The 25,132-nt window shown below is 44.3% G+C and overlaps 1 protein-coding gene across 3 annotated transcripts in view; it reads left to right on the plus strand.

The window, feature by feature from the left end:
- ush2a (Usher syndrome 2A (autosomal recessive, mild)) overlaps positions 1-25,132 on the plus strand; it is a 1,282,968-nt gene that overhangs the window by 612,716 nt on the left and 645,120 nt on the right. For all 3 annotated transcript variants that reach the window (XM_070889457.1, XM_070889458.1, XM_070889459.1), the window contains exon 25: positions 13,278-13,466. In XM_070889457.1, coding sequence (XP_070745558.1) covers positions 13,278-13,466 — 189 coding nt within the window. The remainder of the gene's footprint in view (positions 1-13,277; positions 13,467-25,132) is intronic.

The raw sequence follows: 25,132 nt of genomic DNA on the forward strand, positions 1-25,132 counted from the left end.
TAAGTTGAATTCGTTCCCATACTTTCCATAACACAATATGGTTATTTTTCTGTCGGCATTTTCCATTTTTCTCATCTCGCATGTTGAATACTACACTTTTGCATTTGATAGGAACTATGGTACAGTCTGCAATATTGACTTTCCCTAACTAATGTTAATGGTTGACATGAACTATAATTGAAGTAAGGTAAGTGAGACAATGTCAGCTTCCTTCTCTTCCCCAGTGGACTTCATTGCTGCTTTGTTGTGAACTGATGAAAGTCAGCTATCTACGGCAGTGAGTCTAAATGACAAAGAGGCACTTGAAACACATAGGGCTGGATTTTCGGTTTTGCTCATTTCGGAGGGGGGTGCGGGGGGCGGTAAAGTTTGATCCTGGGAACAGTTTGCGCATCAGTCAGCAAAATTCATCAGCTGGGGCCTGAGTGTGGGGCAGAGCACTAAGGGAGGCGTTACATACCTCTTTTAGGACGCTAGGCCGGCTGAGCAAGTGAAAATCCCGAGCTAAACAGCTGGCCTCTGAACGATCTAAGGGAGGCCTGGGGGAAAAAAACTCCCCATCAAAAATATTCCCAATAAATAACTCACGCTGCCACACCATAAATCGCAACAAAAAAAACAATCACACTTACCTGAGGTCGACATTACTTACCTCACTGCGGACTTACATCTCAGACCGCCAGCTTTCACAAGGCGGTCCCAGCATGGCGCTCTACGGAGTGTTACGGATCGGGCGGGAGCCAAAAATCGAGCCAGTGTCACAACCGCACGCCATCAAAACCGGCACTGAATGTCCCGGCAGGGCACTGGAAGCTAGTCCCCACCCAGAAGTGCTTACTGCCGCCATTGCCACCCCTCCAGGCACTAACAAGGGCGACAGAAGACCGAAAATGCAGCCCCTGATCTCCATTTGGAAGTGGAGCACTCAAAACACTTAAGCTATAGAGCCTCCAACAACAAACTTCACAGAAAAAGATCAAAGTTTCATTCTGTGAACAAAAAATCTACTGTGCATATTTCTGGCTTACTCCAGTTATACTTCACTTAATTTGTTATATTTGTACATTATTCATCAGTTTGAGATGAATTATCGGCAGAAAGGTGAAAACCTTTTACTCAAAGCTGAATCAATCAGCATATTTGAATCATTATCAAAGGTAGCAAAACAAGTTTTCAATTCTTTAGACATTAGAACACACACAAGAAAGACAGGATAGATAACATTAAGAAACAAGCCAGATATTTCCTAGTATGATCTGAATTGCTAAATTGGCCTGCAAAGATTTTATGGTTTTTGCTGGTCCTGATTTTTCAATGCAAGATGGGTTCAAGTTCTACTTCAAAGTAAAACTATTTAAGAATAAATGAGGAAATATGCATAGATGTTTAACTTGTTTGAAAGTGTTATTATTTATGAATGTATATTTGTTGTGATGTTCAATGAATTATACAAATCTAGTTTTAACTATTGAAAGCTGCTTAAATCTTAATTCGTTGACTAAAACTACTGCAAGCAACAATTCAAAGTGCAAACTCTCTGGTGACCATTAGTAAATCAACATTTCTCCTCTTCTGACACCAAAAATATGGATGTCAGGATTTACGCTAATTTCATGGGTTTCTCATTGGAGGAAAGTAAACTGATTGTCTTATCAAGAGAAAAGTGATTCTTCGAGCCATTTAAATCATACTAACTAAGTCAACGATCACCGAAGAAATAATAAAAAATACAAAAGCAAAATCCTGCAAATGCTTAAATCAGGAATAAAAACAGAAAATTTGGAAATATTCAGCAGGTTAGACAGAATCTGTGGAGAGGGAAACAGAGTTAATGAACTTTTGTCAAAACTAGAAAAAGTTAGAGATGTAAGAGATTTTAAGCAAGTGCAGAAGCAGGGAAGGCGGGAAGGGAGAACAGAGCAAAAGGGAAAGTCTGTGATAGGGTGGAAGGCAGGAGAGATTAAATGACAAAAGGGATAATAGTGCAAGGCAAAAGGAGATGGTAATGGGACAAGTAATGAAACAAATGTTGGGTCCAGAAGAGGTGTAAATGGGAATAGCAGAATCATCAACAGCTGCCATCTGAATAAATAGGGGCAGAGATGAGAACCTGAAATTGTTGAATCCAATGTTGTATCTGGAAGGCTGAAAAGTGCCTAAACGAAAGATGTAGTGCTATTCCTCGAGCTTACATTGAGCTTCATTGGAACAGTGTAGGAGGTCGAGGACAGAGAGATCAGAGTGGAAGTGGAGCAGAGAATTAAAGTGACAGGCGACTGGAAGCTCGGGGCCATGCTTCGGACTGAACGGAGGTGTTCTGCAATGCGGTCACCCAATCTGCATTTGGTCTGCCAAATGTAGAGGAGACTACATCATGAGCAGCAAATACAATATACTAAATTGAAAGAAGTACAAGTAAATCGCTGTTTCACTTAGAAGGAGTGTTTGGGCCCCTGGACGATGGGAAGAGAAGAGATAAATATGACTGTGTCATTATTCTGCTGCTCTCACATCAATGTAAAGCAGTTGCAAATCCAGATGGATGTGGCAACAGTAGTATAATTTGTGGGTCAAGTAATACTGAAGCTAAGTTGTAAGATTCTCATTGCTTGGTCTTTGCAATGGAAGTAAACTTGCGCAAAACATAAAAACGGATAGTAAAAGCTTTTACCGATATATAAAACGGAAAAGAGTGACTAAAGTAAATGTTGGTCCCTTAGAAGATGAGAAGGGGGATTTAATAATGGGAAATGTGGAAATGGCTGAGACCTTAAACAATTATTTTGCTTCGGTCTTCACAGTGGAAGACACAAAAACCATGCAAAAGTTGCTGGTCACGGGAATGTGGGACGGGAGGACCTTGAGACAATCACTATCACTAGGGAGGTAGTGTTGGACAGGCTAATGGGACTCAAGGTAGACAAGTCCCCTGGTCCTGATGAAATGCATTCCAGGGTATTAAAAGAGATGGCAGAAGTTATGGCAGATGCATTTGTTATAATCTACCAAAATTCTCTGGACTCTGGGGAGGTACCATCGGATTGGAAAGCAGCTAATGTAATGCCTCTGTTTAAAAAAGGGGGCAGACAAAAGGCAGGTAACTATAGGCCGGTTAGTTTAACATCTGTAGTGGGGAAAATGCTTGAAGCTATCATTAAGGAAGAAATAGCGGGACATCTAGATAGGAATAGTGCAATCAAGCAGACGCAACATGGATTCATGAAGGAGAAATCATGTTTAACTAATTTACTGGAATTCTTTGAGGATATAACGAGCATGGTGGATAGAGGTGTACCGATGGATGTGGTGTATTTGGATTTCCAAAAGGCATTCGATAAGGTGCCACACAAAAGGTTACTACAGAAGATAAAGGTACACAAAGTCAGAGGAAATGTATTAGCGTGGATAGAGAATTGGCTAACTAACAGAAAGCAGAGAGTCGGGATAAATGGGTCCTTTTCAGGTTGGCAATCGGTGGTTAGTGGTGCGCCACAAGGATCGGTGCTGGGACCACAACTGTTTACAATATACATAGATGACCTGGAAGAGGGGACAGAGTGTAGTGTAACAAAATTTGCAGATGACACAAAGATTAGTGGGAAAGCGGGTTGTGTAGAGGACACAGAGAGACTGCAAACAGATTTAGATAGGTTAAGCGAATGGGCTAAGGTTTGGCAGATGGAATACAATGTCGGAAAATGTGAGGTCATCCACCTTGGAAAAAAAAACAGTAAAAGGGAATATTATTTGAATGGGGAGAAATTACAACATGCTGTGGTGCAGAGGGACCTGGGGGTCCTTGTGCATGAATTCCAAAAAGTTAGTTTGCAGGTGCAGCAGGTAATCAGGAAGGCGAATGGAATGTTGGCCTTCATTGCGAGAGGGATGGAGTACAAAAGCAGGGAGGTCCTGCTGCAACTGTACAGGGTATTGGTGAGGCCGCACCTGGAGTACTGCGTGCAGTTTTGGTCACCTTACTTGAGGAAGGATATACTAGCTTTGGAGGAGGTACAGAGACGATTCACTAGGCTGATTCCGGAGATGAGGGGGTTACCTTATGATGATAGATTGAGTAGACTGGGTCTTTACTCGTTGGAGTTCAGAAGGATGAGGTGTGATCTTATAGAAACATTTAAAATAATGAAAAGGATAGACAAGATAGAGGCAGAGAGGTTGTTTCCACTGGTCGGGGAGACTAGAACTAAGGGGCACAGCCTCAAAATACGGGGGAGCCAATTTAAAACCCAGTTGAGAAGGAATTTCTTCTCCCAGAGGGTTGTGAATCTGTGGAATTCTCTGCCCAAGGAAGCAGTTGAGGCTAGCTCATTGAATGTATTCAAATCACAGATCGATAGATTTTTAACCAATAAGGGAATTAAGGGTTATGGGGAGCGGGCGGGTAAGTGGAGCTGAGTCCACGGCCAGATCAGCCATGATCTTGTTGAATGGCGGAGCAGGCTCGAGGGGCTAGATGACGTACTCCTGTTCCTAATTCTTATGTTCTTATGTTCTAATATTACTGCAGTCTGATGTGCAGCCAAGTTTAAAAAGCGCACCCTATTAATTATTTTTTTAATTAGGATTTGTCTCCCCTGTCCATTTCTAAACATACTAGCAGACCATTGCATATGTGTACAGAGCTCCTTTGTTGTTAGTCCAGTGCAAAGTGCAAACGATAGTGTAAATTTGGTCTACTGTATGCAATCTGACTGTACTGGTCTAAGACCAACACCACTATAACTGTACCTTAAGTGAAAGCGTAATAAGAACATAAGAAATAGGAGCAGGAGTCGGCCACCTGGCCCCTTGAGCCTCCTCCGTCATTTAATAAGATCATGGCTGATCTGATCATGGACTCAGCTCCACTTCCCTGCCCTCTCCCCATAACCTTTTATTGCCTTATCGCTCAAAAATCTGTCTATCTCCGCCTTAAATATATTCAATGACCCAGCCTCCACGGGGGCAGAGAATTCCATAGATTTACAACCCTCTGAGAGAAGAAATTCCTCCTCATCTCAGTTTTAAATGGGCTACCCTTATTCTGAGACTATGTCCTCTAGTTTTAGTTTCCCCTATGAGTGGAAATATCCTCTCTGCATCCATCTTGTTGAGCCCCCTGATTATCTCATATGTTTTGATAAGATCACCTCTCATTCTTCTGAACTCCAATGAGTATAGGCCCAACCTACTCAACCTATACTCATATGGCAACCCCCTCATCTCCGGAATCAACCTAGTGAACCTTCTCTGAACAGCCTCCAATGCAAGTATATCCTTCTTTAAATACTGTTATGTATGCAATAAGGGTTCAAACGGAGTACTGTTTAACTAAGCAAGGTATAACCTTGCTTCTGCTTTATTTAGGCCCAAAGTGCCTGATTCTCAAAATGGCTGGACTTTTATACCTGAGCAGCACCATGTGCGTGTTGCTCAGTGGCCTCCAACAATGACGCCATCTGGTGGCTACAAACAGAATGTACATACATGACAATATCCCCACTCTGAGATCTTATCACAGTCTTTCACAGGTTGAGACGATCCGGTGCTTTGCGCTCCTGGGTTGACCGTCTCAGTTCGATTCCAGCCTTGGGTGAGTGTGCGGGGTCTGATGTGGCTGATGGCTGGATGACTGACTTGTTGGGGGTGACAGTGGCCATATCAGGAATTGCAAGTCCATTTTTATTGAACAGGTCCGTGATGGAAGTTCCGGGTTCAGTGATGACCCTTGAGTCCTCTGAAGACTGCTGGTAGGTTGGTTGGTCGTCGATGGTTTCTTCGTCCGACTGTTCTGGCTCGTCTGTGTGCCTCAGCTTTGTCTGATCCATGTGTTTCCTGCAAGTTTGCCCATTCTTGAGCTTAATAATGAATACTCTGTTGCCCTCCTTGGCCATGACTGTACCAGCGATCCTGAACATAGCTCAACACATATACAGGATCATTAACAGAAATCTCATGTGACACAGTTGCGCGACCGTGGTACCCTTGTTGACTTTGTCTTCTGTATTCAACATGATTATTTAAATCTGGGTGTACCAGAGATAGCTTGGTCTTAAGACCTCTTTTCATCATGAGTTCAGCAGGCGAGACCCCTGTGAGTGTGTGGGGTCTTGTCCTGTAACTCAACAGTATGCAGGACAAGTGGGTCTGCGGTGACCCTTGGGTTACTCTCCTCATGCTTTTCTTGATAATCTGTACTGCGCGTTCAGCATGCCCTTTGGACGCAGGCTTGACTGGTGCCCACCTTACGTGTTTTATGCCATTAAGTTTTACAAACTCCTGCAACTCCTGACTGGTGAAGCACGACCCATTGTCGCTCACCACTATGTCAGGCAGACCACGTGTCGCAAACATGGCATTGAGATTTTCTATGGTTACCATGGACGTGCTGGATGACATGATTGTGCATTCTATCCACTTCGAATAAGCATCCACCATCACTAAAAATATCTTGCCCAGGAAGGGACCTGCAAAATCTACATGGATCCTGGACCAAGGTTTGGATGGCCACGACCACAGACTAAGCGGCGATTCCACTGGTGCTTTGCTGAGCTGCATGAAAGTGTTGCACTGATGCATGCATGCTTCCAGTTCAGAATCAATTCCTGGCCACCATACATGGGACCTGACGATGGCCTTCATCATCACTCTACCAAGATGTGTGCTGTGTAACTCACGCACGAACTTCTCTCTCCCTTTCTTGGGCATTACAACGCGATTGCCCCACAATATGCAATCTGCTTGAATAGATAGTTCGTCCTTGCGATGAATGTATGGTTTGGCCTCCTCGCACATTTTCTTGGGTATGGCAGACCAATCCCCTTTGAGGATGCAACACAGTCAACAAGCTACCCGCTGGAGTGGAACTAAACTACAGAACCAGTGGGAACCTGTTCAACCTGCGCCATCTCCAGGCCAGATGCAAGACCACCCCAACCTCTGTTGTCGAGCTACAGTACGAGGATGACTCCTGCGTCTGCGCACATACAGAGGCTGCACTCCAGGACATAGTTGACGTATTTACTGAGACATACGAAAGCATGGGCCTTACGCTAAACATACATAAGACAAAGATCCTCCACCAGCCTCACCGCACAGCACTGCTCCCCAGTCATCAAGACCCATGGCATGGCCCTGGACACCGTGGACCACTTCCCATATCTCGGGAGCCTCCTATCAACAAGAGCAGGCATCGACGACAAGATCCAACTCCGCCTCCAGTGCACCAGTGCAGCCTTCGGTCGCCTGAGGAAAAGAGTGATTGAATACCAGGCCCTCAAAACTGCCACCAAGCTCATGGTCTACAGGGCTGTAGTAATACCTGCCCTCCTGTATGGCTCAGAGACATGGACCATGTATAGTAGACACCTCAAGTTGCTGGAGAAATATCACCAACGATGTCTCCGCAAGATCCGACAAATCCCCTGGTCGGACAGGCGCATCAACATCAGTGTCCTCATTCAGGCTAACATCCCCAGCATTGAAGCACTGACCACACTCGATCAGCTCCGCTGGGCAGGCCACATAGTTCGCATGCCAGACACGAGACTCTCAAAGCAAGTGCTCTACTCGGAGCTCCTTCATGGCAAAAGCGCCAAAGGTGGGCAGTGGAAACGCTACAAGGACACCCTCAAAGTCTCCCTGATAAAGTACAACATCCCCACTGACACCTGGGAGTCCCTGACCCAAGACCGCCCTAAGTAGAGGAAGTGCATCGAGAGGGCGCTGAGCACCTCGAGTCTCAACACCGAGAGCATGCAGAAATCAAGCGTGGACAATGGAAAGAGCGGTGGCAAACCAGTCCCACCCACCCCTTCCCTCAACGACTATCTGTCCCACCTGTGACAGAGTCTGTGGCTCTCGTATTGGACTGTTCAGCCACCAAAGAAGCAAGTCTTCCTCGATTCCGAGGGACTGCCAAGATGATATGATGATGACCAAGATGTGTGCTTTGTAACTCACACACGAACTTCTCTCTCCCTTTCTTGGACATTACAATGCAATTGCCCCACAATATGCAATCTGCTTGAATAGACAGTTCGTCCTTGCGACGAATGTACGGTTTGGCCTCCTCACACATTTGCTTAGGTATGGCAGACCAATCCCCTTTGAGGATGCAACCGTTTACCATCGATAAAATCGGGTCCTGACTGGTCCAGGTCTTAACTTGTTGAGCCGTGACAGGGGTTCCTTCACTCTCAAAAGCATCCATGATTAACATTAGATCTGCCGGTTGTGCCGTTTCCACCTCCGGTGTGGGCAACGGCAACCGGCTCAAAGCATTGGCACAATTCTCTCTGCCAGGTCTGTGGCGAATGACATAATCATAGGCAGATAATGTCAGAGCCCACCTTTCAATGCAGGATGAAGCGTTGGTATTGATACCTTTGCTCTCGGAAAACAATGAAATGAATGGCTTGTGATCAGTCTCTAATTCGAACCTCAGACCGAACATCTTTTTAAGCACCGTACACACATGCTAAAGCTTCTTTTTCTACCATACTGTAGACTTTTCTGCTTTAGCCAAACTTTTGGATGATACGCGACAGGTTAAAGTTTCCCCGACTCATTGGCTTGTTGAAGTACGCAACCAATTCCATATGACAATGCGTCATGGGCCAAAACTAAATGTTTACGTGGGTCATAATGTACCAGCAGCTTGTTCGAGCAAAGCAGATTGGTGGCTTTCTCGAAAGCTCTGTCTTGTGATGCGTCCCACACCCAGTTGTCGCCTTTTCTCAATAGCATATGCAGTGGTTCAAGTAAGGTGCTCAATTTACGTAGGAAGTTACCAAAGTAGTTGAGTAGATCCAGGAACGAACGCAGCTCCATCACATTCTGCGGCTTGGTTTTCACGTCAGTAAGTCTGATGCCATCAGCGGCAATTTTCCTCCCGAGGAATTCGAACTCTGGTGCCATGAAGACGCACTTCGAGCATTTCAGTCTGAGTCCCATTCTATTCAAATACAGTAGAACCTCTTCCAGGTTGTTTAGATGTTCCTTGGAGTCACGACCGGTGATCAGGATGTCATCTTGGAACACGACGGTTCTGGGAACGGACTTCAGGAGACTTTCCACATTCCTCTGGAATATTGCTGCAGCTGAGCAAATTCCGAAAGTGCACCTGTGGTAAATAACCAGTCCTTTGTGCGTGTTAATGCACATAAGTCTCTTTGACATCGCAACCAACTCCCGTGTCATATAGGCTGACGTCAAGTCCAGTTTTGTGAATTACTTCCCTCCGGCTAGCGTTGTAAACAAGAAATCAGCCATCGGTAATGGGTACTGATCTTGTTTCAAAATCCTGTTGATCGTAGCCTTGTAATCTCCACAGATTCTGACTGTGCCATCACTTTTCAGCACAGGAACAATGGGGCTGGCCCATTCATTAAATTTGACCGGTGATATGATCCCTTCATGCTGGAATCTGTCCAATTCAATTTCGACTTCTCCCTCACCATATATGGCACTGCCCGAGCTTTATGATTGACGGGTCTTGTATTTGCGTCCACGTGCATCTGTACCTTTGCTCCTCTGAAGTTGCTGTTACCCGGTTCGAACAACGAGGGGAACTTGCTAAATACTTGGGCACGTGTATCTTCCTCCGATGACAACGCCTTTATGTCGTTCCAGTCGCATCTGATTTTCTCCAACCAGCTCCTGCCGAGCAGCGTTAGGCCATTGCCTGAAACAATCCACAGCGGTAATTCATGAACCGCACCGTTATATGACACATTCATTTGTGCACTGCCAATCACCTTTATCAGTTCTTTGGTGTATGTGCACAACTTGGCGTTAACAGGGCTCAGCCTGGGCCTCACAGTCTTAGTATCCCACAGCTTATTAAATGCTCTCTTGTTCATGATCGATTGACTCGCCCCCGTGTCCAGTTCCATCGATACCGGTATCCCGTTAAACTTCACATTAATCAAAATTGGTTTACTCTTGGTTATGAAAGAGTACAGTCCATACACTTCCTCCTCTGGCATCTCGGATTGCGTATCTGGATCCAGTCTGACTCTCATCCTCCACGTGGTGTGTCACAGCACACTTGCTCATCTGCGGACACTTAAGCTGACGATGCCACACTCTTAGACAGCCTTTGCAACTGTATTGCTTAAATCGGCACTGCTAGTGCCGGTGATTTCCCCCACAACGCCAACACAGAGAAGTTGGATACATTCCCATTGGTAGACTTTGGGCAGCCACAGGTTTCACGAACGCAGCCGGATAGGCCCTGCCATATGCCGCTCTGCCGAACGCTGAATCAATCGCATTTACAGTACTTGCCGAGGTTCGGTTCTTCACCGCTATTTGCTTTAGACTCCTGTCCGTCGTCATACATGATTGAGGGATCTGGATGGCCCATTTTAAATCCAGCTCCTCCACCACCAGAGGTTTGCGCAGGATCACCTCGTGGTTGATACCGATAACAAAGAAGTCCCGCAGCATGTCTGCCAACACCGTCCCGAACTTGCACGGTCCCGCTAGAAGTCTCAGGTCGACAACGAATTCTGCCGTGCCCTGGCCCTCCGATTGAACGTGTGTATAAAACCTGTATCTCGAGATGATGATCCCATCGTCTCGCTTGAGGTGCTCCCATACCAATGTACACAACTCCTCGTATGTTTTCTCTGTTTGATCACTAGGCATGAGTAGATTCTTTATCAGACTGTAGATCTTTGAACCGCACACTGTGAGGAACACGGCCCGGCGCCGATCTGCATCGTCGACCTCCTTCATTTTGTTGGCCACGAAGTACTGGTTCAAACTGCTCACAAAGTCTGCCCAATCTTTTCCCTCCATAAATCACTCTAAAAATCCAAACGTGCTCATTTTGCAGACAAAGGTTCTTATATTCTCGTCGCCAAATGTTATGTATGCAATAAAGGTTAAAACTGAGTATTGTTTTAATTAAGCAAGGTACAACCTTGCTTCTGCTTTATTTAGGCCCAAAGTGCCTGACTCTCAAAATGGCTGGCATTTTATACCTGAGCAGCACCATGTGCGTGCTGCTCAGTGGCCTCCAACAATGACGCCATCTGGTGGCTACAAACAGAATGTACATACATGACAAATATGGAGTCCAAAACTGTACGCAGTACTCCAGATGTGGCATCACCAATATCTTGTACAGTTGTAGCAGGACTTCTCTGCTTTTATACTCTATCCCCTTTGCAGTAAAGGCCAACAGTCCATTACCTTCCTGATTACTTGCTGTACCTGCATACTCACTTTTTGTGTTTCATGCACAAGGACTTCCAGGTCCCTCTATACTGCAGTACTTTGCAATTTTTCTCCATTTAAATTATAATTTGCTTTTCTATTTTTTCTGCCAAGTGGATAACCTCACATTTCCCACATTATACTCCATCTGCCAAATTTTTGCCCACTCACTTAGCCTGTCTATATCCCTTTGCAGGTTTTTTGTGTCCTCACAATTTGCTTTCCCACCCATTTTTGTAGCATCAGCGAACTTGGCAACATTACACTCGGTCCCTTAATCTAAGTCATTAATATAGCTTGTAAATAGTTGAGGCCCCAGCATCAATTCCTGTGGCACCCCCAAGTTACTGTTTGCCAACTGAAAAATTACCCATTTATCCCGACTCCCTGTTTTCTATTAATTAGCAAATCCTTTATCCATGTTAATATATTATCCCCAATCCCGTGAATTTTTATCTTGTGCAATAACATTTTATGTGACATCTTATCAAATACCTTCTGGAAATCCAAATACACCACATCCACTGGTGCCCCCTTATCCAGCCTGCTCATTACATCCTCAAAGAACGCCAGCAAAATTGTCAAACATGATTCCCTTTCATCAAATCACGCTGACTCTGCTTAATTGAATTATGCTTTTCCACATGTTCCGCAACTGTTTCCTTAATAATGGACTCCAGCATTTTCCCAACGACAGATGTTAGGCTAACTGGTCTATATTTTCATGCTTTTTGTCTGCCTCCTTTTTAAAATAGGGGTGTTACATTTACGGTTTTCCAATCCGCTGGGACAGCCTCAGAATCCACGGAATTTGGTAGATCACAATCAATGCATCCACTATCTCCGCAGCCACCTCTTTTAAGACCCCAGGATGTAAGCCATCAGGTCCAGGGGACTTGTATGCCTTTAGTCCCATTAGTTTACCAAGTACTACTTCTTTAGTGATAGCCCCTTGATTATCCACTATTGGGATGTTTTTAGTGTCTTCTACCATGAAGACTGATACCAAATATTTGTTCAACATATCTGCCATTTCGCTGTTCTCCATTATTCATTCCCCAGTCTCATTCTATAGGGGATCAACATTTACTTTAGCCACTCTTTTCCTTTTTATGTACCTGTAGAAACTCTTACTATCTGTTTTTATATTTTGTGCTAGTTTACTCTCATCTATCTTCTGTCTCTTTATCATTTTTTTCGTCATTCTTTGCTGGCTTTTAAAAGTTTCCCAATCTTTTGTCCTCCCACTAGTCTTGGCCACATTGTATGCCCTTGTTTTCAATTAGATACCATCCTTTACTTTCTTAGTTAGCCATGGATGGTTATCCTTTCTCTTACAGTCTTTCCTTCTCATTGGGATATAGATTCTTGCGTGAAATATTTAAGTGAAGGCGGTAGGCGGTAGAATTATGGACTGGAAATGTTTTCTTTTGGCAGATGCAACTTATTGAAAACATCGATTCAGATGTGCCGTAAAGCACAGAGAGGAGGCCAGGGAATTGAAAAAAAATCAGAAGGCAGAAGATATAAATGGGAGAAAGTTTAAACAGGGAACAGGACCATTCAGATGAAAAGAATAATGAGCAGAGATGTAGAGACATTTTTGACTAATTAAATCATTATGAAATTAAAATAAAACCCCCCAAGGCATGAATCTGATATGTTTTACTTTTTAGCAGAACGTACACAGAATGTTAACTTAAATTAATAAGGGTAACGTTTAAAATCCTGATAAATTACTTTAAAAATATTTTAACTATTATTCCTGTGCGATTTATCCAGTGTACTGTTTATTGTGTCAAACTAGAAAGGAATTCATACTGTGAAATTAAGCCTCCTGCTCTGACTATGTATTCAAAACGTAGCACTCAAAGCAGTTAAGTATAGACAAGAATAGTACAGGTAATAGAAAAGACAAAAAAACTTGTGCTTAATTAGTAATAGTAAATAAAACTACAATGTTTTCGAATTGTAAGGTTGGTTAACAACTATGGACTGTAATGCACTACACATGCTGAATTCAATGTTAATGCTTATTTTCTTAATCTACAAAGGTGATACAAAAGTCGTTGCAAAAGGATTTGTGGGATGTCTCAGTGATGTGCAAATAAAGAAAAGAGTGACTCCAACGGAGGTTTGGGAACCATTGGATTGGAATAGCGCTGAAGAAAAAGTTGGAACATATCACAGCTGGGAGGGCTGTCCTAGTGTTCTTGTGGGTGGAGCACACTTCCTAGGACAAGGTAATGGTAATTAAACATCTGTTCCCACTGGGCTGGAACAAAGAAGTAATGTTGTGTCAAATGTTGTACTATTACACAGGATAAATGCATGGCATTAACAATTCATGTTTGTGAGCTAATGATCAACAGACGTGCAACATCATGAATTCACGTTCTAATATGATGAAGGTGAACTGTCCAATTCACACAGGCTTATGTACACCAAAACAAGGTATTTTCATCATCCAATAAATTCTCATTATCAACTGTCAGACATGAATCATTAAAAACAACTTGAATTTTAAGGAATCATATGTGGTATGTCCAGCAGGACAAGTAAGTTGGTGAGTTCTACACTGGGCTAAATGTCTTTATTATTAGAATAATAATGGTCCATAACAGACTACAAAAGAACAGTTCTACATTAATGTGATTTTCATATTTTGTATTGTGTACCATTGTGCAATTTACGTTGCATTCCATACATTTTGCTAGTCAATATACTTTGTGTATGTTGATAGATTTTGCAACTATAAATTTAGTTTATTGGCAGATTGCAAGTTTTTTAATGCTTTGAAATAACCAGCATCTACACATCCAGACAGAGTACACAATAGGGCTTGTATTTTCTTCATTACAAAAATTAAAGCATGCTGTTTCTTTTTCCTCCAGTTTTTTATGTCTCTTTCTGCTGTTTACATTTTCCTCTGATTTAGGTTCACTTTCTTACTACCCTTTCTCATCTGTTTTAATATCTCTTTTTTTCTCTGCAACATTCCCTATTCCCTGAATTGTTCACACTGCAGTATAAGAAGGCTGCAGGCACGATGAGATTGTGGTGATGGGGACGGAGCGGCCGCTGAAAAACTTTAGATATGAAAAGGTGTAGGCAGAGTTATCGAGCAGTCTGAATCACAAATCATTAATATGCAGATTTACTTAATAAAATGAGTAGCCGAACTTAGGCAGGCAATTCAACGTATCACTATAAATCAGCATTAATGGACACTGAGTATTAATTATAACAGTGATCAGAATCTGAGATTATTAAAATTAGTGAAGTTATTTTTGGGTTAAACTCTTAGTTAACAGACAAGTTAAAAGCTTTGATAGCCAGTTTATTAGATAGATTAGCATTTAGATACTGATCGATAGCAAGACCTCATCTTTATTAGTGGTGTAATTGAGTCAATCTTCTTCCTTGCTTGGGACTGAGGAATTAGCTCTTGGAGTGTCGAGTTGATGAGCACCCTTTTGGTAGTGCAGTTATCTGTTCTGGTTGGATCTTCAATTCTGGCTGAATCCACCTTACACAGAAGCGACAATATCTGAGCTGGCTTGACTCTCACCTTTCTCTGATCTTTGACACTTATGAAGTTAAGTGACATTTTTCTTTACCTGCAACAGGTAGTTACAATCTAACAAGCTAATTCAATATTTTTCTCCCTGTCCTAATACATTGTACCTGTAAAGGCAACTGTAAGGGTTAAGTCATGACAGGAGAGCTCGGGCACATGTCATGCTCCTCCTATGCTATGTGGGAAGTCAGGGACGCTTCCAATGTCCCTGACGACTACATGTGTGGGAAGTGTATCCGGCTGCAGCACCTGACAGACCGCATTGCGGCACTGGAGCTGCGGGTGGATTTACTCTGGAGCATCCGCGATGCTGAGGATGTCGTGACTAGCACGTTTAGTGAGTTGGCCACACCGCAGGTAAAGGGTACACAGCCAGATAGGGGATGGATGACCAACAGGAAGAACAGTGGAAGGAAGGTAGTACAGGGGTCCCCTGCGGTCATCCCCCTGCAGAACAGATACACCGCTTTGGGTACTGTTGAGGGGGATGACTCATCAGGGGAGAGCAGCAGTAGCCAAGTTCATGGCACCATGCACAGGAGGACAGAAAAAAGAGTGGGAGAGCAATAGTGGTAGGGGATTCTATTGTAAGGGGAATAGATAGACGTTTCTGTGGCCGCAATCGAGACTCCAGGATGATATGTTGCCTCCCTGGTGCAAGGGTCAAGGATGACTTGGAGCGGCTGCAGGACATTTTGAAAGGGGAGGGTGAACAACCAGTTGTCGTGGAGCATATAGATATACGTCACAAACAGGATGAGTTCCTACAAGACGAATTTAGGGAACTAGGAGTTAAATTAAAAAGTAGGACCTCAAAAGTAGTAATCTCAGGATTGCTACCAATGTCACATGCTAGTCAGAGTAGGAATTGCAGGATAGCTCAAAAGAATACGTGGCTTGAGGAGTGGTGGAGAAGGGAGGGATTCACATTCCTGGGGCATTGGAACCGGTTCTGGGGGAGGTTGGACCTGTACAAACTGGACGGTCTGCACCTGGGCAGGACTGGAACCAATGTCCTAGGGGGAGTGTTTGCTAGTGCTGTTGGGGAGGGGTTAAACTAATATGGCAGGGGGATGGGAACCTATGCAGGGAGACAGATGGAAGTAGAATGGTGGCAGAAGCAAAACATAGAAACAAGAAAAGTAAAAGTAGAAGGCAGAGAAACCCAAGGCAAAAAGCAAAAAGGGCCACATTACAGCAAAACTCTAAAGGGGCAGTGTGTTAAAAAGACAAGCCTGAAGGCTCTGTGCCTCAATGCGAGGAGTATGCATAATAAGGTGGACGAATTAACTACGCAGATAGCTGTTAACGCATATGATGTAATTGGCGTCACGGAGACATGGCTCCAGGGTGACCAAGGCTGGGAACTCAACATCCAGGGGTATTCAACATTCAGGAAGGATAGACAGAAAGGAAAAGAAGTTGGAGTGGCGTTGCTGGTTAAAGAGGAAATTAACGCAATAGTAACGAAGGACATTAGTCTAGATGATGGGGAATTGGTATGGGTAGAGCTACAGAATACCAAATGGCAGAAAACCCTAGTGGGAGTTATGTACAGACCACCAAACAGTAGTAGTGAGGTTGGGGACAGCATCAAACAAGAAATTAGGGATGTGTGCAATAAAGGTACAGGTGACTTTAATCTACATATTGATTGGGCTAACCAAACTGGTAGCAATGCGATGGAAGAAGATTTCCTGGAGTGTATTAGGAATGGTTTTCTAGACCAATATGTCGAGGAACCAGCTAGAGTGTGGGCCATCCTAGACTGGGTGATGTGTAATGAGAAGGGACTAATTAGCAATCTTGTTGTGCGAGGCCCCTTGGAGAAGAGTGACCATAATATGGTAGAATTCTTTGTTAAGATGGAGAGTGACACAGTTAATTCAGAGACTAGGGTCCTGAACTTAAGCAAAAGTAACTTCGATGGTATGAGACGTGAATTGGCAAGAATAGACTGGCGAGTGATACTTAAAGGATTGACGGTGGATAAGCAATGGCAAACATTTAAAGATCACATGGATGAACTTCAACAATTGTACATCCCTGTCTGGAGTAAAAATAAAACGGGCAAGGTGGCTCAACCGTGACTAACAAGGGAAATTAAGGATAGTGTTAAATCCAAGGAAGAGGAATATACATTGGCCAGAAAAAGCAGCAAACCTGAGGACTGGGATAATTTTATAATTCAGCAGAGAAGGACTAAGAGTTTAATTAGGAGGCAGAAAATAGAGTATGAGAGGAAACTTGCTGGGAACATAAAAACTGACTGCAAAAGCTTCTATAGATATGTGAAGAGAAAAAGATTAGTGAAGACAAACGTAGGTCCCTTGCAGTCAGATTCAGGTGAATTTATAATGGGGAACAAAGAAATGGCGGACCAGTTAAACAAATACTTTGGTTCTGTCTTCAAGAAGGAAGACACAAATAATCTTCCGGAAATACTAGGGGACCGAGGCTCTAGTGAGAAGGAGGAACTGAAGAAAACCTTATTAGGCAGGAAATTGTGTTAGGGAAATTGATGTGATTGAAGGCCGATAAATTCCCGGGGCCTGATAGTCTGCATCCCAGAGTACTTAAGGAAGTGGCCCTAGAAATAGTGGATGCATTGATGATCATTTTCCAACAGTCTATCGACTCAGGATCAGTTCCTATGGACTGGAGCGCAGCTAATGTAACACCACTTTTTAAGAAATGAGGGAGAGAGAAAACAAGTAATTATAGACCGGTTAGCCTGACATCAGTAGTGGGGAAAATGTTGGAATCAATTATTAAAGATGAAATAGCAGCGCATTTGGAAAGCAGTGACAGGATCGGTCCAAGTCAGCATGGATTTATGAAAGGGAAATCATGCTTGACAAATCTTCTAGAATTTTTTGAGGATGTAACTAGTAGAGTGGACAAGGGAGAACCAATTGATGTGGTGTATTTGGACTTTCAAAAGGCTTTTGACAAGGTCCCACACAAGAGATTGGTGTGCAAAATTAAAGCATATGGTATTGGGGGTAATGTACTGACGTGGATAGAGAACTGGTTGGCAGACAGGAAGCAGAGAGTCGGGATAAACAGGTCCTTTTCAGAATGGCAGGCAGTGACTAGTGGGGTGCCGCAGGGCTCAGTGCTGGGACTCCAGCTATTTACAATATACATTAATGATTTAAATGAAGGAATTGAGTGTAATATCTCCAAGTTTGCAGATGACACTAAGCTGGGTGGTGGTGTGAGCTGTGAGGAGGATGCTAAGAGGCTGCAGGGTGACTTGGACAGGTTAGGTGAGTGGGCAAATGCATGGCAGATGCAGCGTAATGTCGATAAATGTGAGGTTATCCACTTTGGTGGCAAAAACATGAAGGCAGAATATTATCTGAATATATGAAGGCAGATTAGGAAAAGGGGAGGTGCATCGAGACCTGGGTGTCATGGTACATCAGTCATTTAAAGTTGGGATGCAGGTACAGCAGGCGGTGAAGAAGGCAAATGGTTGGTTGGCCTTCATAGCTCAGGGATTTGAGTATAGGAGCAGGGAGGTCTTACTGCAGTTGTACAGGGTCTTAGTGAGACCTCATCTGGAATATTGTGTTCAGTTTTGGTCTCCTAATCTGAGGAAGGACGTTCTTGCTATTGAGGGAGTGCAGCGAAGGTTCACCAGACTGATTCCCGGGATGGCAGGACTCACATATGAGGAGTGACTGGATCGACTGGGCCTGTATTCACTGGAGTTTCAAAGGATGAGAGGGGATCGCATAGAAACATATAAAATTCTGATGGTACTGGACAGGTTAGATGCAGGAAGAATGTTCCCAATGCTGGGGAAGTCCAGTACCAGGGGTCCCAGTCGAAGGATAAGGGGTAAGCCATTTAGGACTGAGATGAAACTTCTTCACTCAGAGAGTTGTTAACCTGTGGAATTCCCTACCACAGAGAGTTGTTGATGCCAGTTCATTAGATATATTCAAGAGAGAGTTAGATATGGCCCTTACGGCTAAAGGGATCAAGGGGTATGGAGAGAAAGCAGGAAAGGGGTACTGAGGTGAATGATCAGCCATGATCTTATTGAATGGTGGTGCAGGCTCGAAGGGCCGAATGGCCTACTCCTGCACCTATTTTTTATGTTTCAATGGGCCCAAGTTTCGGCCTCAGTTGCTCCTGATTTTTTGGAGCAACTGGTGTAGAACGGAGTATCTTAGAAATTCAAATTCTCGGCATTTAGTTTGCTCCAGTTCTCATCAGTTAGAACAGTTTCACTTTGGAACAGAATTTTTTTTTCAAAAGGGGGCGTGTCCGGCCACTTACGCCTGTTTTCAAAGTATCGGCAGTGAAAACTTACTCCATACTAACTTAGAATGGAGTAAGTGAAGATTTTTGTACGTTCGAAAAAACCTTGTCTACACTTTAGAAAATCAGGCGTAGGTTACAAATTAGGCATAGGGAATTGGGGGGGGGCTTTAAAGGGAAGTTTACAAACATTAAACACTTCAGTTTTACAAATAAAGAGCCATCATCACTAATAAATGATAAATACATCAATAAATCAACCAATAAATCAATCAAAAAAAATTAATAAAAAATAAAAACATTTTTATCAAGAAATAAAACATTTTCTACTTACCGACTGCAGCACCGGGAGTCCTTCAACAGCGTGCTGGGATGGTCGCCCCCAGTGTGTCTCTGTCAGTGTCTCTATCTCTCTGTCTGTCTGTGTGTGTGTCTCTCACTCTCTGTCTGTCAGTGTCTGTGTTTCTGACAGCGAGGGGAGGGGGAGAAGGGGGGGGGAGGGGGTGGGGAGGGGGAGAAGGGAGGATGGGGAGAAGCAGGGGAGAGGGGGAGAAGGAGAGAGGATGTAGGGAGGGAAGGAGAGAGGATGTAGGGAGGGAGGGAAGGAGAGAGGAGGGAGGGAAGGAGTGAGGGAGGGAAGGAGAGAGGGGAGGGAGGGAAGGAGTGAGGGAGGGAAGGAGAGAGGGGGAGGGAGGGAAGGAGAGAGGGGGGGAGGGAGGGAAGGAGAGAGGGGGGGAAGGAGAGGCGGGGGGGAAGGAGAGTGAGGGGAGGTAGAGAAGGAGGCTGAGCGGCCGGGCCCAAGACCTCGGGCTAGATTTACAGGTAGGTGGCGTCGGGTCTCGGGGGTGGAGGGGGGGGGGGGTCGGTCGCGGAGGTCCGGTGGGGGGGGGGTGGTGAGAGAGAGTCGCGGAGGTCCGGGGGAGGGGAGAGAGAGTCGCGGAGGTCCGGGGGAGGGGAGAGAGAGTCGCGGAGGTCCGGGGGAGGGGAGAGAGAGTCGCGGAGGTCGGGTCGCGGGGGGGGGGAGCGGGATTCAAGTCGGGTCGGGAGGAAGCAGGAGCTGAGCGTGGGAGGAGCCTTATTCACGCAGCCCCAGTGAGGCCATTCGGCCAGGGCTAGGGGCTGCGTACTTCGGGCCTCTCCCACACAGTTTTGGGCGCCTGGAGCTACTGCACATGCGTGCCCACTGTAGCGCGCATGTGCAGAGGTCCCGGCACTGTTTTCAGCGCCCCGGCTGCAGAGGGCCTGCAGGGAGCCGGAGAATCTGGAAGTTTTTTTTCGGCGCACTTTCTGGCGCGAAAAACAGGCGTCCAGTCCGGGCTGCACCGTTTTAGGCGCGTCCCAAAACTTGGGCCCTATGTGTCTATGTTTCTATCTGTGTCTGCTAGTTACAGGTTCTTACAGAACAACGGAAACCTAAGTGCATTAACAGAGAGACTGCCACTTCTATAAAGATGAAGAAAGAGACAGCTTGGTCTCTCAAGAAAAATATTACTACAGACTCTCTGATACTGACTTGAAATTTTTGTCACACAAATGGGGAGGTGTAACATCTTTACATTCCATTAGGTATTCCACTTAAGGCCTGAGCTAGGATAATGGGGTCTCATACTATTAAGAAATTTCTGTTGTGCAAACATGGTCTTTTCTGGAGTAATTACTTAGGACCTTTTATGGCTTTAATTACTTCATGGCATTTAGCATAGAAGACTTTTATGGAAAAATTATCTGGAAATTTCCATGGCCAAAAGTCTTGGTGATGGTTTGAATTTGCTTCGCTTATGATAGCTTTAAGCTTTTCCCAGTATTCAGTTCAACAGCTGAACTCGGTTTTGTGTAATCGGCTTTCAGGCTAAAACTCCATTTTAAGCATAATGCACGTGAATCTCAAAAACTCCCTTTAGGAAATTTACAGGGCACTGTTTCGACATTAGGGAACAAGCTGTTGGAAGAGGTGGAAATTCAAGGCATTGAAGATCTATTCATTCCACCATACACAACAAACATCAGATAAGTCCACCTAAGTGTGTTGTGGGGGCAATATAAGATTTTTAAAAACACTCCACAGTAGCAAACCAAACACATACATAGTTCTGTTGGAGTTGAGCTTGCCGGAGTTGACACAAGCTGCAACTGGGAGCAAACATTGTAGTGCCGCTGAAGTCTATTACTATTGGAAAAAATAAATTACAGTATCCATGCCTGCTGTAATGCTAATGACAAAGGTAGACTTACTTACAGTTATTGATGGTGCAGGCACACCAGAATTGTCATTACAGAGACACTCCTAGGGATTTGCAGGTGTATTAGTTTTATTGATTGTGTTGGTGCCTACTGGTTTTGGAAATTCAGATTCAGAAAGGAAATGCTATGTGACAAATTCATGGGATGAATAACCATTTTTATTTTAGGTATTGGCTTGGGGAGAAATATTGACCAAAACACTGCTCATCTTTTCAATAGTACCATGAAAAGATAGGACCTGGGTTTAAAATTTAATCTGAAGGATGTGACCTCCAACAATTTTTTATTAATTGTCATTGGACTGTGGGCGCTATTTGTTGCCCATCCCTAGTTGTCCTCAGAGGATTAAGAGTGAGCCATATAATGCAGGACTGGAAGTGCATATATGCCTCTGATTAGAAGACTGAATAACATGACTGTTTGAATTATTGCTTTCCTCACAATTTTCTCTCTGTGTGTATTCTGTAGACTTCATCTTTAATGATGCCAGTTTGTAGCACCTATAACATGCTACTAATTTTATTATATTCAAAGCCAATTTGCAATATAACTAAATGTTGTACTAGATTTCAGTATGTCTTCATAAGGACAATAGTATACTAAAAGGGTACTGTGATGCAGGTGCAAAACCTTTTGCTACATAAATATATGCTGTGCATCATGTGTGCTAATGCAAATAAGAATAGCACTTAGCCTTCATTGATAATGAAATAATCAAGTGATATCCTGAATGTGTGACCAGTGCTGTTTTGAATAAGGAGGTTAGCGTACATGATGCCATTGCTCTGCTTTGGGCACTAGACCCTCTTATTTTTGGGCACTGTTTTCCCTCAGTACTTTCATTTACTGAATATACAGTTTTCCTTCCACTTCCTCAACATATGTTCTATTTAAGTGGTTCCTCAATGGAAGGAGTAACTGAGATAGATTACTGATGGGGATTTGTAATGATGAAGATGGCTCTTCAAAGACCTGCAATTGTAAGTGGCATGAATATTTGGAACATCATCATCGTAGGCAATCCCTTGGAATCGAGGAAGATTTGCTTCCACTCTTAAAATGAGTCCTTAGGTGACTGAACAGCCCAATACGGAAACCACAGTCCCTGTCACAGGTGGGACAGATAGCCATTAAGGGAAAGGGTGGGTGGAACAGGTTTGCCGCACGCTCTTTCCGCTGCCTATGCTTGATTTCTGCATGCTCTTGGCGATGAGAATCGAGGTGCTCAGCGCCCTCCCGGATGCATGTCCTCCACTTAGGGCGGCCTTTGGCCAGGGACTTCCAGGTGTCAGTGGGGATGTTGCAATTTTTCAGGGAGGCTTTGAGGGTGTAGAAACAGGAGTACGCCATTTAGCCTCTCAAGCCTGTTCCTCCATTCAATGAGATCATGGCTGATCTGCGATCTGACTCCAATAACCTCCTTTGCCCCATATCCCTTAATACCTTTGATAAACAAAAATTTATCAACCTCAGATTTAAAATTAAGATTGATTTAGCATCAAGTATTGTTTGCGGAAGAGATCCAAACTTCTACCTCACTTTGTGTATAGAAACGTTTCCTAATTTCACTCCTGAAAGGTCTGGTTCTAATTTTTAGACAATGCCCCCTAGTCCTAGAGTCCTCAACCAGCAGAAATAGTTTCTCTCTATCTACTCTATTGGTTCCCCGTAATCTCTTTAAAACTTCGATCAAATCACCCCTTATCCTTCTAAATTCTAGGGAATACAACCCTAATTTGTGTAATCTCTCTTTGTAATTTAACCCTTGGGTTGGAATTTTGCGGGGGGTCAGCGGGTGTGATCGGTGACAGGTCGGGTGGCAAAGTATTTTTTTTGACCACGGGTCGGGAACCCGCTGTCAACTCGCTCCCACGCGCCTTTCACGATGTCGGGTCTGTCAGCGCTGAGCAGACCCGACAGGCAGCAGTGGGTGATCCAATTCAGGTAATTAGTGGCTTGTTTAGTGCCACTTAAAAATTATTTTCAGCTTACCTTTTGCATTTGACAGTTCGCACACAGGGTCCATGCTGGTCGAGGACCACTTCTGTCAAGTTTAGCCAGGAATTCAGTGGCCATTGAATCAGCTGTTGAGTTGACAGTTTCAAATGTAAAGTAAAAGCTCCCATCTTATAGAGATATCTTGCCTCAGCCACAAGCTCCTCCTCATTGCATTTCCACAACTGATTCACCATGCTGCAAGTCTTTTCACAAGTCTCCATCCAGTCTGACCTTCTTACCTCTCTCACTATTGGCAGATCGCTTCTGTCATCTCTAGTTCACCTGTCATCTATAACATCAGCATGGGTGCCCTTTATATCCTTTCAACTTGGTCCTCCGAATCCCACCATGATCAGTCCCAACACCAGCAGCACCAACAATGCCACCAACCTTTTCCGTAATCAACTGATGCTGTACAAGACAGAGGGTATCAGCACCCGACCACATTGCTGCCCGGGAGGCCAGGATGGGCTCACCATGGCCAGATTTACTTCACTTGACGCTGTACACCCTGGCTGCCACATAAGGTGCCAGGTTGGCACGACTCCACACCAACACCATAAAGCGTCCCTACAATGCTCCAGCCATTCCTTTCACACTCATCACCATTGCAGGGGATACCATTATGTTTCATCATTCATTATAACTCACTGAGCCACATCTAAAGGTGCACACAAATCTGTCATAGAACGTAAAGTGTTGAAAATAAATGTTTCAATGTTTGACACCATATTAACAGAAACTTTACATGAACATTGGCGAAAACACCTAAGTTCCTACCCCTGTGTTTTGCTTGTTGGTATGATTGCACTAGGATGAGGGTGAGTGTGAGGGGTGACTAGCGAGATGGGGATATGATAATATAGGTTGAGAGGGATGGGTGCAGATCCAAGGTAAGTTGGTGTGAGGAAGGCTGTGCAGGAGTAGGACAGGCAAGGTAGAGTGATGGGGATGTGATGAGAAGCACAGCAGAATGAGGTTGAGCGCGGCTTTGTACTAACGTTTCGTGATCTACTGAGATGATTGAAATGTTTGCACCACTACACCCAGGCTCTCATGACCACATCCCTGCTTGTGCCCTTCTTTGCAATGTGCAACCAGGCTCTGTTAATCTCCTGGAGAGGTCTTTTCCGCCCATGGGAAGGGAAGAGGACCTCCCTGCCTGCTGTGACTCCCTCCATATGGAGGGAGTCATGGGAGACCCTGGTTGCAGCCCTGCACCTTTGTGCAGTCAGTGTTTGCAGTACTTCAATGCTGTAGAACACTGACAGCACAAATATCAAAATAAATTTGGACATGGTTCCTTCAAGGAAACTGGCTGATATCGCATCATCAAATGGAGCAATTCCTCTAATTGGCCAGGAAACGCGCTGGGTGGGCTTAACAAGCTCAATCAAGGGAAATTCATTTCACAGAGCAGGATGCAGCCAGCAGCGGGGTCAGGACCCGCCCGCCATGCTATTGCCTGCCAAGGACCCAATGCGGTCAGCAAAATCGCAGCTTTAGATCCAGGTATCATTCTGGCAAACCTCTGCTGCACTCCCACTACGCCCAAGATACCTTTCCAAAGGTTTGGTGCCAAGAACTGCTCACAATACTCCAGATATGGTCTAACCAGAGCTTTGTATAGCTGCAGCATAATTTCTACCTCATTTTATTCTAGTCCTCTAGATATAAAGGCCAGCATTCCATGAGCCCTTTTGATTATTTTCTGTGCCTGTTCATGACATTTTAATGCTCTATGTACCTGGACCCCCAATTCTTTTTGGATCTTCACTGTTTTTAGCTTTTCATCATTTAGAAAGTACCCTGTTC

Source organism: Pristiophorus japonicus, chromosome 9, assembly GCF_044704955.1.
Source record: "Pristiophorus japonicus isolate sPriJap1 chromosome 9, sPriJap1.hap1, whole genome shotgun sequence".
NCBI lineage: Eukaryota > Metazoa > Chordata > Chondrichthyes > Pristiophoridae > Pristiophorus > Pristiophorus japonicus.